At 39.4% G+C, this 14,741-nt stretch overlaps 1 protein-coding gene across 4 annotated transcripts in view; it reads left to right on the plus strand.

Annotated features, from left to right (window-relative positions):
* Positions 1-12,425: 12,425 nt before the first annotated feature.
* MEIOC (meiosis specific with coiled-coil domain) overlaps positions 12,426-14,741 on the plus strand; it is a 28,105-nt gene continuing 25,789 nt past the window's right edge. Inside the window, exons 1-2 of one of the 4 annotated variants that reach the window (XM_081342985.1) lie at positions 12,426-12,589; positions 13,672-13,800. In XM_081342985.1, the coding sequence (XP_081199111.1) occupies positions 13,759-13,800 (42 nt within the window). In that variant the 5' untranslated portion in view covers positions 12,426-12,589; positions 13,672-13,758. Of the gene's footprint in view, positions 12,590-12,706; positions 12,832-13,671; positions 13,801-14,741 lie in introns of those variants that run through there. The other 3 variants (XM_081342983.1, XM_081342982.1, XM_081342984.1) reach the window with 3 other exon arrangements.

Here is a 14,741-nt window from a genome sequence, read left to right on the forward strand (position 1 = left end):
CCTTCCTCTAGAATTATTTTTTAATTTCCTAGTCTAACCTGTAATTTTAGTATTCCTTAGATGAATCTCAGTCCTGTTTAGTTTTGGGGCACAAAGCTGGCTAAATGCTGCCACCTGCTGAGACCCTAGTTTTTGGCACAATATAACAGTCCTTTGTAACACACAATGCTGCCCCCAGAAAACCATTTTTTCTGTTTTTTCTTTCAATTTCTGGTTCTCATTCTGCCACATTTGCACTGCTCAATTGCAACCATCTCTTGACTGAATCATTGCAGCAGCCAGCAGCTGATTTTTGCCACTTCTATGCATAAGTGTCAGGTATAGATAAGGCAGTCCACTGAAACTACAGGAGAATTTTTGATGAAGTATCATGATGATTTTCGGGGGGGGGGGCGAGGCAGGGGGAAGCATGTGCCCAGGTATCCCAAACGTCAGTTACAAATATTTCATAAATATAAGTGACTGAGAATTTGACTCTGTGACACACCCAATGATGTTCAAAATAACCAAGCTTTGAATACTATTTGGTACCATCGATAATAAATTTATTTTCTCCCTTTCTTCTCTCCATCCCCATTTCCACTTGCAGTAATTTTGAACAATTGTCTGTTAATATCTGCAAACTCCACAGTCATGAACACTACAAGATGACAAAATAAATTGGAAAGAAAACACATATGTCCTGCACCATTACTTAATCCTAAAGTAGGTCATGAATATATTCAGGACAAATTTATAGACCAATTAAATTATAATGCTGAAAAGTGCTCTGTGGAAGAATTAAAAGAGCAAAATGCCTCAATGGAGGCATTCAGAAGGCAATCCTATTATTCTTATTTGAAAGCTTTTTAGGAAAAGCAACTATATTTGAGTTAAAAAACCAACCAGGTGGATGAAGCAACTATTGAGAAGGAGGATCTCAACCTTTTTTTAATATATGTATGTGTATGTATAAATATATATATATATATATATATATATATATATATATATGTATGTATGTATATATATATATATACTGAAATACTAACTGAAAGAAATGTAAAACTGTTCCTTTATTTCTTTTTTTTATCCCATTTATATCCCACCCTTCTCCGAAGACTCAGGGCGGCTTACAATTTAAAGCACAAACCAATGTGCTTAGCAATAGCCTTCATTCTATGTATATGCCTGCTTATTAGGGCTTTCGGGGGGCCCCAAGCGGCATTATTACAAAGTCAGCTTAATTGCCCCCAACAATCTGGGTCCTCATTTTACCTACCTCGGAAGGATGGAAGGCTGAGTCAACCTTGAGCCTGGTGGGATGCGAACCTGCACTAATTGCAGGCAGCTGGTGTTACTTAAGGAGGCATTAGCCCACTGCTCTACCAAGGCTCTTTCTAAATATATAGTGTCAGGCTCACAAATTGTATTATATTATACTGAATTTTTTACTATTGTGCATTCAGGATTAAACCTTGGCTGAAATAGAATTCAATAGTTTGGTGTACACATTATGCTAAACTGGAACCAAGCAAATTATGTTATGGTTTAAGGCAGTACAGATAGTCCCTAAGTTACAGTTGTTCATTTAGTGACTGTTCAAAATTGCAACGGCATTGAAAAAAAGTGACTTATGTACGTTTTTCACATTTACGACTGTTGCAGCATCCCTATAGCCACGTGATCAAAATTCAGACACTTGGCAGACGGTTCATACTTATGACTGTTGCAGTGTCCCTGGGTCATGTGATCACCTTTTGCGACCACCTGACAAGCAAAGTCAATGGGGAAGCCAGATTCACTTAACAATCGTGCTATTAATTTAACAACTGCAATGATTCATTTAACAATTGTGGCAAGGAAGGTCATAAAAATGGGGCAAAACTCACTTAACTGTCTCATTTAGCAACAAAAATTTGTGCTCAATTATGGTTGTAAGTCAAGGATTGCATGTATGTAAATCCTGTCACTATGGTTTGTAGCCATGTTTAATGATAGCCTAGTACATCTAACCAGCTACCATTTAGTGAAACCAATCATATCTAAATAGAAGATATTTTAGCATAATGGGTTAACCCCAGTGATACTGGATTTTATCAAGACAGACTTTGATGCAGATTTGCTTAGAGTTAACACTTCTGTTGAATTTTCTCATCCCTTTAGGCTGCATTATTTGTAGGAGTCTATCAGTGTCATTCTGGTGAAAATAATACCTTACCGGTCTTATATCTACTGGTAGAGTGGCCACTAGGGGGACGCGGTGGCTCAGTGGGTTAGGACGCTGAGCTTGTCAATCGGAAGGTCGGCAGTTTGGCGGGTTGAATCCCGAGTGCCGCGTAACAGAGTGAGCGCACATTACTCGCCCCAGCTTCTGCCAACCTAGCAGTTCGAAAGCACGTCAAAATGCAAGTAGAAAAATAGGGACCACTACGGTGGGAAGGTAACAGCATTCCGTGCGCCTTTGGCGTCTAGTCATGCCGGCCACATGACCACGGAGACGTCCTCGGACAAGCGCTGGCTCTTCGGCTTTGAAACGGAGATGAGCACCGGCCCCTAGAGTCGGAAACGACTAGCACGCATGTGCGGGGGAACCTTTACCTTTACCTTAGAGTGGCCACTGGAAATGCCTGGGTTTGTAAGTAGTGCTAGGTTTTTAAAATTTATTTATTTATTTTATTAAATTTATTTGTCACCCATCTTCCATAGGGTAACTCTGGATGGCAAAGTTATAGTATGTCTTAATCATGGTTGTGGAATAAATGATAATAGACTGGTTATGTTATGCAATATAACAAGCCAACCATATATACTACATATATAAAATGTGAACCCAGCCACTGCCCTTCCCAATATTTTTGCTCTCCAAATATTTTTATAAATAAATTATTAGTGATAACTGGAGACGTGCTCTGTATATGCTCACTGATACTCATTAATAGAAATCCATCTGGTTTAAAAAATGAGTTCTGCAACTGATTACCTAATCTGGAGCTAAGTACTGATGGGGTACAGGGTGAAGGGATTAACTATGCTCTGCTAGATGAAACGAAAGGTTTTGTCTTGTCTTGTATTTGACCTCTAACAGTTGATAGCATTCATAACACTAAACTGCAGTTTGATTAAATAGTTCTGTAATATTATCCATAAATGACTAGTATCACCTTCAAATTATACAGTAACCATGGTTTACAAAGCATTGTAGCAAGGCTCATGCACCATACTAAGTGAACCACATGCATGTCTGTGCGTATGTGTGTGTTCTGTCTATTGGCATAACCTGAATGCCTCTGGAAGTCTCAAAAAGAGATGCATCAGTCTTCACTTGTTTTTTGTTCTCTGTATCTGCTCCTCAAAAGCACTTTGTCCTGTCAGAAGAATTTCCTGGGTTCGTTTCCAGCTGGGGAAAGCCCACGGTGAAGAAATTTAAGGACAGCAGCTACCGCAAAGCAGGTCTTTATTTCAGGAAGGCAAAAAAGGGACAGAGAAGTGACTTCAGCGTTCCTGCCTTGCAAGGTGGTCTCCCAGTCCTGAGTTGTGATTTTTGTATGCTTTTTCTGCCCTAGGGCTGTGGGTTTGCTAGTTCCTTCTTTTGTGTTTTAATGGTTGTCTAATGTTCCCTTTCTTGTCTTAAGTGATATTTCTTTTGTCCAGTTTCTATTCTGGGAGTTAATCCCATCAGGGGTAGGGGCAGAAGTTCTTGGTGGCTTTGCTATCTGATTTTCCCAATTGCTGGCTTGCCTCAGGCAAGCGGGGGTTTTACAACATTTTATGAGGTGTCACAGAAGTTCAGCAAAAGGCTTTTACAGAAAAAAGTGTGTCTGCATGTTTTTCTAATGGGCATGAGAATATGGGAGTTTTGTCAGGGTAAATCTTCCAACAGTCCTGAACAGGAAGACTCCATTAAGGAAGGGATAGACTCCAACTCTTAAAAACCAATGCTAACATGGTTATTGGCTAGGGCTGAAAAAGAGTTGTGGCCTGTTTTGCAAGACTAATTAAGTTAGATTGGAAGGGATAGAGTGATCCTTCACCAGCATATTATGTTCTACAAACACACACACACACACACACACACACTAATTTATATTTGCTTCACCTTTCTCATATATTTGTGAGGTCTGACATAGCAGCAACTGAGCAAGAGATTTTAAGGAAAATATTTATTAATACAAGTCTTTCCAGCTTGAAACAAGGGTGCACATGTTTTAGAACAAACAAATAAAGCAAAGGTTATTTTGGCAGAAAGTTTTTTTTTTTTAAAAAAGAAAACAGACATCATAACATAACAGTGCTTGCTAGACATTAATCAACCCAGCTCTGTTTGCTTTCTTGATAAGAAGGGCATCCCCTTTCCCCTTTGCCTTCCTGACTTAAGAATTTCTCAGGAACTCAGATGTCAAGAGAAGCCTTTTAAAGGGACATCAGAAGGATTTTCTTTCATCTGCTTGTCTCAAGGGCCCTGCCCTTACTTCCCAGTTCACAGCATGAACTGAGTCTTTCTTTGTTCTATCCATAGCTCTTCATAATTTCTTCTTTCTTAGTTCCTCCTTTTTCCTTTATTGGGAGCATTATTCTAAATTCTCTCCATGCCCACACTCTGGGGGTATCAAACACACAGAAGTTCACAACTGGTGTAAATGATCACTTTTGCAAATGCAGAGGTCAATAGCAATGGACAAAAGGCACAGGTGCAGATAAACTGGCAGCCTGAACTTAGCTGCAAGAAAGTACAAATAATGCTGGCCCATTGCTTCCACATACAATTTCTGTCCTAAAAGAACTTTTTGCTGACTACTACTATTTTAAGGCTGAGAATACTGCTGAGAATTAAATAGAGTTTTGATGCCATCAATCACGCTATCATTCAATCCCCCGTTTATGGGGATTAGTAATAACTGGTATCATATTGTGACGGTTCTTCTTTTTCAATGGTCAGATTGAGTTGCTGTTGGCAGAGCACTGATCATTAGAGATCAAGCCAGAGACCCTTGACATGGGGAGTGCTTCAGGGCTTGACCCTCTCACTCTTCCTTGACCCTCTCACTCTTCCTCATGTGAGACTTGGGTCAGATCATCTATTAGTTTGGGGTCAGATACCAGTAGTATGCTGATGGCCTCCTGTGGTACACCTCAAACCCTTAGTGACTAGAAGATGCTGTCCAGGTGTTGTCCTGGTATCTGGAAGCTGTGCAAGTCTAGGTGGAGAGGAACAGGCTCAAACTCAACCTTGACAAGACAAAGCAATTATAAGTATTTGAACCATTTGGATTTGAAAATATTCCACCTTTAGACCTGAAATGAGTTTACACCTCTCTCTCTGGGAGTATTCTGCAATTTGGGGATCATCCTGGACTTACAGTTCCTGCTCAAAAACTAGGCTGCAGTTGTGACCAGAAAAGCCTTTGCCCAAATTCATACAGTTTTACCCATACCTGGACCAGGAGGCCTATATGATAATTAGTCATTCTATTTTCTCCTCATGTACAGACTATTATAATGCACTTTTTATATATTTATCCTTGAAATCCACTTGGAACCTGTATCTAGTCCAGAATCCATAAGCATGGGTAGTTAAGTGCATGCCATAATAGGTTAATATTAGGCTATTGCTTTGTGAGCTACAGGGATTACCAGTCAGCTTCTGGGTTCAATCATCTATGACAGGGCTTTTCAACCTTTTTCACAGATTGTAGCACTTTTAGGACATGACAATATTCAAGTACCACCAGGTAGCAAGGTCTCAAAAACCTGATGACTAAAAAAAAAAAGGGGGGGGGGGAGACTTGGGTGTTACTGATTAGATTCAGCCTCTTCTTCCTTCTCTTTTTCCTCACTGTCCTATACAATCAGGAAGAATCAACATTATTTGGATCCCATTGATTAAATAGTGTCACCTAATGGGACCCGGAAGCAAGGCTTTTCTGCTACCACATTTAGTTATGCCAGAATGATGTTTTCCTAAAGATTCCTATGGTGTCCATCCTGACCCTGTGTCCTTAAAGCCTGACTTTTTGTCCAGTCCTTGGGCTAGAGTAATGAGAAAACTTCTTGCTTTGGTGGATTAAGTGGTTTTCTTCTGAACATTTGTTTTGTATAATCTCTGAAATATTCTATTTTAATTTGTCTCATGATGTACACTGCCCAGAGTTGGAATGAAGTCCAGTAGCCCATTAATAAATACAAACATATAAGCTGCTCTCCCCTACCCTGTGGTCCTGAATACACATACTACTCAGGCCAGCCTAAGGCATTTAAATGTTTGTGGTAGAAGTAGATTTATTCTGCCTTGTGGGAAGACTGTTTATCTTGTGCTTTCGAGATCAGCCTTCCCACTAGGGAGAATAAAACTACTTCTGAATATAAAGTCTGAACTAGAATTCTTAGAGCATAGCCGCAAACAGAAGAACTCTCCTGTGCTAGGATTAATTCCTGCTACTAAGGAAAGCAGCTTCAGCTTCCATTATTCCTAAATAGCAAGAACATATTTGTGAAGGGTAGTATGTTGTGGAAGAATATGTATTAGGAAGGACATCCAGCCAGTAACTTCTTGAGCTCGATTCAGTCACCCCGAATCCACCCTGATGCAAGGAATTATAGGGTTGCTAAAAGAACAATAACAAAAAATGTTGTGGAAGCATGATAAATCTTCATCAAGAAAGCCTTATTAATTAAAATACCACACAGATGTGAAGGAACCAAGCCCATACAGGTAGAGAAGATGTAATTTAAAACACAATTGTTTAATGATTGAATAATCAGATAAATTAGTTTGAATTTGTTATTCATTCTGATTTATGTGCTTTTGTAATTCTTGATTGCCAGGAACTAGTGATTAAGTGGCCTAGCACAGGGGTCCCTAACCCCGGTCTGCGGACTAGCACCAGTCCATGGCATGCCAGAAAACAAGCAAAGCTCCATCCGCGGGATGCAAGCAGCACATGAAACCATGCACCCTCCGGCCCACAAAGACACCTCTCTCCTTGGAACCAGGCCTTGGTTTCCAAAAGGTTGGGGGCCACTGACCTAGCACAATGCAGCTTGATTAACATATCCAGCTCCAGCTTCTGCAGATGCATTGCTTCTCTACATGTGGAGTAGATTCTGTTCCATCTTCATAGGCCTACCACAAAAATGGTGATTTTCAAATGCATGCATATGGATTTTAACTCCCAGAATTCCCCAGCCAGCATCATAAAATTGCTGAAGTTGAGAAACACTGCACTAGAACTGAGATATCATTTCCTATTTTACACGTAGCCAAGTATTGCATCTTCTGACCTGAACTCCCAGTTTTGTTATAATACTTGTTTACATGCGGTAACAGTGTTATTTTCAATGGTGCATGAAAACTATAATTTATTGACACATGTGGTGTCTGGGTTTGGGACACTAATAGCCACTGGAAGGAGCAGAAATGATGTGAAGAATACTTGTAATGGAAAGAAAGGACAGAAAGCAATATGTTGCAGACTCTTTTTGACACCTGGATCAAAAAAGTGGTCAAAGTTTTGAAATAATCTTTTATTAAAGTGCAATTCTGTGATAGAAAAGGAGGAGAAAGCTTTGGTTCACAGGAATTTGGATGGCAAAAGCAGTAAACCTCAGGTTACCAGCTGCTTATCATTTATAGAAACTGAAATACAGTATATACAGAATTTCAGACACTTACCTGTTTTGTAAGAAAGGCCTACATATTTCTGTCTTTCAGTGCTTCTCACACATTAATACTGACTAGAGAAGAAAACTGTACCAGTATTACAATCATATGTTCCACTGCACTCCGCCCTTGCCCTAGAACAGACATGTCAAACTTGCAATGTCACATGACGTTGTGCAACATATCGGGGCTTTTTCGCCATTGCAGGCAATGGGGTGGGCATGGCTTTGTGATGATGGTCTTTTAGTCCAACCCTATACCATTTCAGACAAATGGCTGTCCAGTCTCTTCGTAAAAGTCTCCAATAATGGAACATTCACAACTTCTGAAGGGAAGCCATTCCACTAATTAATTTTTCTAACTGTCAGGAAATTTCCCTTTATTTCTGGGTTGGATCTCTCCTTGATTAGTTTCCACCCATTGCTTCTTGTCCTGCCTTCAAGTGCTTTGGAGAAGTGCTTCTTTATAACAGTCCCTTAGTTATTGAAAGACTTGCTATCATGACACCCCTAGGCCTTCTTTTCATTAGACTAGACATAGCCAATTCCTGCAATCATTCTTCATATGTTTTAGTTTCCAGTCCCCTAATCATCTTTGTTGCTCCCAAGGCATCTTTGTTTTGGGAAAGAGAGACCTGGAAGATAAGATTAACATACTGTATTTTTCCGTCTATAAGACGCACCCTTGTATAAGACGGTCCCCAATTTTCTAAACAAAAATTCAGAAATCAACACTTTAAATATTAAACAAACCACATCTTTAGTGGTGGTAAAACAAGTGGCCATGTCATCACACAAGGGAGGCAACTTCCTCCAATCAGATGGCACTCTGCGGGCTTAGTCCTGCTCATCCCCTCGGCCGTCAATCACTCTACTGAGGTGGTTTCCTGGGGCCTCTTGCGGCTTCAGCCCAAGCTGTGCCAGTGAAAAACAGGTAATAGAAGCTGGCTTCAGTGGCTTCCCCTATCCCTCCTCCTTGTCTGACTCCGCTGCTAGCTCTGCTGGCAGCCGATGGACCACAAGAAGATGCATCCTTTCCTGGATTGGGGGATATTGCTTATACTTTGGTACTTCCTAGTTGGAGTATTGCAATGCATTCTACATGGGGCTGCTCTTGATCATTCAGAAGCTGCAGCAGGTCTAGAGTACAATAGCATGGGCATTAGTACACAAAGGTGTACCCACTAATGTAACTCCACTGTTAAATGAAGTCCAAGTATGTGCAGTTCAAGATGCTAGTTGTCCTTAAATGGCATGGAGTTGTTACTTGTGAGACCACTTACCCTAGTTTCTGCTCATCCTACTAGATCCAGAAAGGTGAGCATTTTCTACATTTCTAGTAAGGCTTAGAAGTGTGACTTTTCTGTCATGGTACCTGCTTTATAGAACAGACATATGGTTGGTCTTCAAGAAAGCAACACAGACCTGGCTTTTTCCTGAGGCACAGGCCAGGATGTTTTATACAGTTAAATGGGGTAGTTGGTTGGTGAATATGAGTTTTATTGGGGCCTCAACATTATTTATTTATTTATTTTTACTATATTGGGTTTATATTTTGTTCATTACATGGCATTCTGTAGATAGGCAGTTATCTAAGTCCGAATGAATGAATGAATGAATGAATGAATGAATGAATGAATGAATGAATGAAAGGCATAATGTAGAAATACCTGATAAAGTGGCCAAAATGGTATTTTCCAAAACAGTAAAATTGGCAGCTGTAAGAAATCAGTTCCCAGAACCAATGGAAAGTTGTAACACATTCATTTGGGACTGAATCAGCAACATACAACTAGCAGAACCCACCTCCCTTATCAGATTTAAATTGATGAAGTTGCCAATATTTTTTCCCCCCAGGAAGATTTGGTACTCTTTCAAAAGAACACTAAACATGTTTGTTTTTTAAAAAAGTCCAGTACTATATAAGATACCAACATGGTGGTTTTTCTAAGCAGCAAACAGGCAATACGCAGGCAGATGCCTCTGCAGAAGCCAGAGACTGGTCTTTCTGGCAATCAAGGCTATATGGTCCAGAAGGGGAGAGTCCAGGATGAGAAGCAGAATATAACAGCGTCAAATAGTCATTTGGAATTGGGTAGATCTTATTAGCGCCAATATCATCAGTGAGGCATTGTAGTTCATTCATATAGCAATTGTGTTGGGAGAAGGCAAAAGAAAAAAAAAGCTACTTTAAAACTGGAACAGCTGAATGGATGAAAAACTTGTAAAGGTGAAACACTGGATGAAAGAACAAATTAAGAAGATGGAAAACTCTGTAAAACAAGAATCTGGAGCTATAAAACAAATTAACAGCAAAGCAAAAATTCTGGAGAATAAGAGTAAGGGGAAAGAGAATTAGACCATCTGTTATTACTGGAATTGAGAGAGAAGGGATTATGTTTGAGATTCAGAGCATTTTTTTTTAGTTTCCCATCTCAGTATCAGCAGACCTTGCTTAATTTTTTCAAGATCAACTGGATCAGTCAACCTTTTTTCCTTTCTGTTGAATTATATCCAGTTTTCCAAGATTGCCTGGACAAGTCCCTGCTGTTTACTTGACAAGGTTTTTCAAAAGTAGTTTGCCACTGCCTCCTTCCTAGAGCTGAGTAACTCACCCCAGGTCTCTCAGCTGGCTTTGTGCTCAAAGTGGGATTAGACCTCACAGTCAACTGGTTTCTAGCTGCTGCTTTAACCACTACACCAAACTGGCACTCTTGAACTACTGACAGTAAAATGCCAAGACAGAAATTACAGTGGCATAATGAACTCTTTACAGAGCTTTTGACCTACCATCCCACCCAACTTTACTCATATTATGACACCCATTTCCTTTTGTAATGAAGAATCACTGCTATTATGCATGTTTTCAACATACAGTAATTTACTTCCAAACTCATGCTTATATATAGCTGATCCTAAGCAATCCTAGTTGATCCAGTAAAACATATTCCTCCACATCCTAGGTTTTAAATCTGTTGCTTAGTACTCTGGACAAAATTGCTGGGAAAACAAAAATTAGAAAATCATTCCATGTAGCAGACTTGGGGGGATGAGACATTGGGAAAAGATACAATCTATTCTTTTGTGGCCCTAAGGAAAATGCTTCTCTGGAAAGGTCAACTGTATTCTTAGGAATTATTGCTGATCAAGATTCCTATTTTTAAAGTATTTAATGTATGTTTAATTTTTGAATTTAGATTTTAGCTATTTTTTTGTTGTAAAATCATTTTGTTGTTACATGAGTGTGCAGTTCAGGTTAGTGTAATGCAGGGGTGTCAAACTGCAGGCCTGCGGGCTGGATGTGTCATGTGGAAGCCGCGCCCACCCCATTATTGGCAATGGCAAAACTGTCCGGATACATTGCGTGACATCATGTGACATGACGAGTTTGACATGTCTGATGTAATGGTTAAATCTTATGCAAAATATTCTGCAAAATTCTGTGAAGAAGAAAGGATTTGGGGCAGTTAGCTAACCCTGACATTGAATCTCATTTAAAATCCAGCTTTAGAACTGCACAAGGTTTTTTTATATAACAAAAATAGATATAATTAGCCAGCTCCTAATGAAGGCTAAAACTACTTGAGAAAAAATGGACAAAAAATTAAAAGAAAAGCCTAAGGATATCTTGATCCGATATGGATTCATAATGTGAATTCCCCCAAGTTTTAAAACTGGGTTCCACAAATCATGAGGAAGCACCTAGCTAACTTCGGGATGATTTCAAATGCTAAGCAGAATCAGAATAATAGCCATTTTTATGTCCAAACTTTTTTTTAAAAATTTTTTTTGACTAAAATCCTGGACTGTGGCTAGAAATACGATATATGAATATTTAAATATTATTTCAGAATAAAGCAAAATGAAAAATCCTGTGTTTTAACTTTTCATCAAATACTTTCCATTATTGCTACTTTCTATATTGCAGATATAACTTCTCAGTGTTTGATTTCCACTTAAGTCTGTTTTAGGAACCCAGTCATTGAGTGTACAATCATGGCTAAGTATGTGTGAACATAGCCAAATGTTAATAAATTTTGGTTAAGCAAACCATGACTTAATGGAATGTTGGAATCCAATCTTTATATTTAACTTGTGACATTTTGGGTCTCACTGGGACCCCACTATACCCTTAATTATGATTTGCTTTCCATGACTGATAATATCAGTTGAGACCAGAATACTACATCTCCCACTGTAAATCATGGTTTATTCCAGTGGCGGGATTCAGATATGTGAACAACCGCTTCTCTGTGTGTATGCCACTTAGCTACCGGTTCTGCTGATCTGCTGCGAACAGGCTGAATCCCACCACCGGTTTATTCCCTCTTCCCCTTTCCAAAGTTCCTTTTCCCCTCAGGGGAAAAGAGAAATTAAGCATGCCTGGAATGCGAGGAATTCCTTTTCCCTCCTCTAGTTTTAAATGCAACATATTAACATCTGATTTTTATTCCTTTCTAGCCCTCGCGTTTTGTTTTGGTTTAAGTTAAAACTTATTTCAACTGCCTCTGCTTATCTCCGGGTGATTAGTATCATCCACCGGCTTCTCATTGGGTAGGAGGAAGTTCATCCAACTGCATGCCAGAAGTTCACGCCCACTAAGATTAGTGGGCGGGGAGAAAGAACGGGAATACCACTACCGACTATAAAAGAAGCGCAATGCTCCAGGGGGCCAAATTTGGGCAAAGTTGGTATGGTGTCCTGCTATCTGATTGGCTCTCTGGAGGAGCACTGAGGATAATAGCCCCCTCTTACAGGCATGAGCTCAGCAGAAGAGAAGATAAAAAGTTAGCGGGGCCCTCCAATGACATCCCTGAGCTTCCTATCCCTGTGGCTGCCCGCCGAGGAAGCTGCTGGGGAAGGAAGGATATGAGGGGGGGAGGGGGAAGTGCCGTTTCTTATTGGTCGTCATTTTATCTGCGGCACCCAATTGTGGGGAGGCCTGAGCGAGGTGTGTGTGTGGGGGGGAGTGTGTTCCCTTGGGAAGTCGCTTCCTTCTCTTCCCCGCCCCCTCCCTTCCCCCAGTCTGTCAGGTGTGGTAACGGTTGTTTTCATTCCCCCGGCTGCTGTGAGAGACGCTCTCGGCTTCCCTGGACATGGCGGGGATTCCACGAAGTCTCTCTGTGTCCCCAGGTTTCCCTGAAGGAAGGGAGTGAGAGGCGTTCTTAAAACTGTGTAGGGAAAGGGATGGAGGTGAGGGGGTGGGGGGAATGGGGGGAATGGGGGTGAGCAGCAGGGGAAGAATGGTGAACAATAGAATGGTACACTGAGGTATGAAGCAGAAGCGGAGGGGGTCAGGCAAAGGGCAGGCGGGAGAAGGGGCGTCTGGAATTGAAAAGGGCAGTATAATGAAGAATTGATGAAGGGCAAGAGGAAAAATACGGAATGGGTACAAACTAGAGAATTTAGAAGAGTTTTAAAGTGGAGGCTAGCAGATTTTTAAGGATTGGAAATGTAGCTAAGAAAAATGGGATGTGCAAATACTAGAAAGCAAGGGGAAACACAGGAACTTGGAAACTGACAGTCAGAAGTTGTAAAACCTAATAAGCAAACATCACTATGAAGCAACGGGGTTATCCTTAATTACACATCAATATAGTCGTGCATTTAGCAAATGGAATGAAGTGTTTTTCCAGTCACATTTTTCCACATGGGTCAACTGTTCTCAGTGGAGGAATCTAAACTGTTCCTTTGGTTTGGCTCATTTATATTTACAGTTATATGTGGGTATTTGAATAAAAATCTGGACTTTAGCTATTCATTTTGCTAACTAATCAAATCTGTGGGTTTTAAAACTCTGAGAAATTTTGACTCAGAATTCATCCAAATTGGAAATGCAGATACTCTTGTGCAATTCTTTCCAAATGTTTTATGGACATAATTCTTTAATGTAAAAAAAATGGAGAGCGATATTTTTAATAGGCTGATTCCCAAAAAGTCATCACATAGAAATGTACTGACCAATTTTTAAGTGTAAAGCAAACAATTTAGATGTGAGTTAATTGTCTCTCTACTTTCATTGTTTTATCCCAGCCTAAATTAGCTTTCAGAGGTACCAGCCGTTATCTGAATAGTACAGAATCCAGTGGAAGACTGACGGATGTGTTCAATAACGTTATCATGACAGGTTGCAGCTCCTTCTATGATTGCTACAAATTGCAGGTTCAATCAGTTTTTTTAAAGATAATTTTACTTCAAAAACATTTTAGGAAGTAACCACATTGAAGCATTGTATGACAGTATAGTTCTATTATATTGACTTCAAAATAAACTTTGTATTTAAAATACATTATGAAATAAGTGAGTGAGTTCATGAGTGAGTTCAGTATTGGAGTGCTATCAGAATCTCATAAAATGGGCAGCTCATCAGTCATATGACAACGATATCTTGTTTTTATAGGGTTTTTGTTAGCAAAACTGCCATTTTCTTTGCAGTAAAGTATAAATATAGACTGTTCCACTTATTTTCAGGGAGAAATAAAAAGGCACAATTTTGTTAGGCTTAATACACCAATGTCTTTAAAAAAATCTTATCTCAAAATTTTAAGCAAAGGTAATGGTTTGAATATTCTACTGTACTGTTTCTAAAGATTCATTTCAACATCCTGTGATTCTTGGTCAATGAAAATAGATGTACAGTCCATGCCCCCAAATAAGTTAATAATATTTAAATATGGTTACACTTTTTTTATTCTGCTATCCTTGCAATACTTCTGTATCAGAAAAAAGGATTGACTATAGAGTCTCTTGTGAGATTCAGGAGATACATATCTTTAATTTGCTTTTTTAATTTTATATTTTGTTCTGTGTGGTTATTCTAAGAAAACTAAATGGGAATTCAGTATATTATACTTGATAGTTATGAATAAAAACAAATTAATAAAAGCCTCCAAATTTTCACTACTTGAACAGTAAAGCCCCAGTATATTTGCATTTGAATGGACTATGTGTTCCAGGAACCTCAGAGTGAAGCGTTGGGACTTGCAAAGTGATTGCTCATCTAGGTCTTGTGGAGGCTCTGACTAAATTGCTTTCAAACCAGTATGGTGTTTATACCAAAATTAATAAACATTTTCAATGAATAGTATTTTGTTCTTTCATCT

This window comes from Vipera berus, assembly GCF_964194415.1.
Source record: "Vipera berus genome assembly, chromosome: Z".
In the NCBI taxonomy this organism is placed as follows: Eukaryota; Metazoa; Chordata; class Lepidosauria; order Squamata; family Viperidae; genus Vipera; species Vipera berus.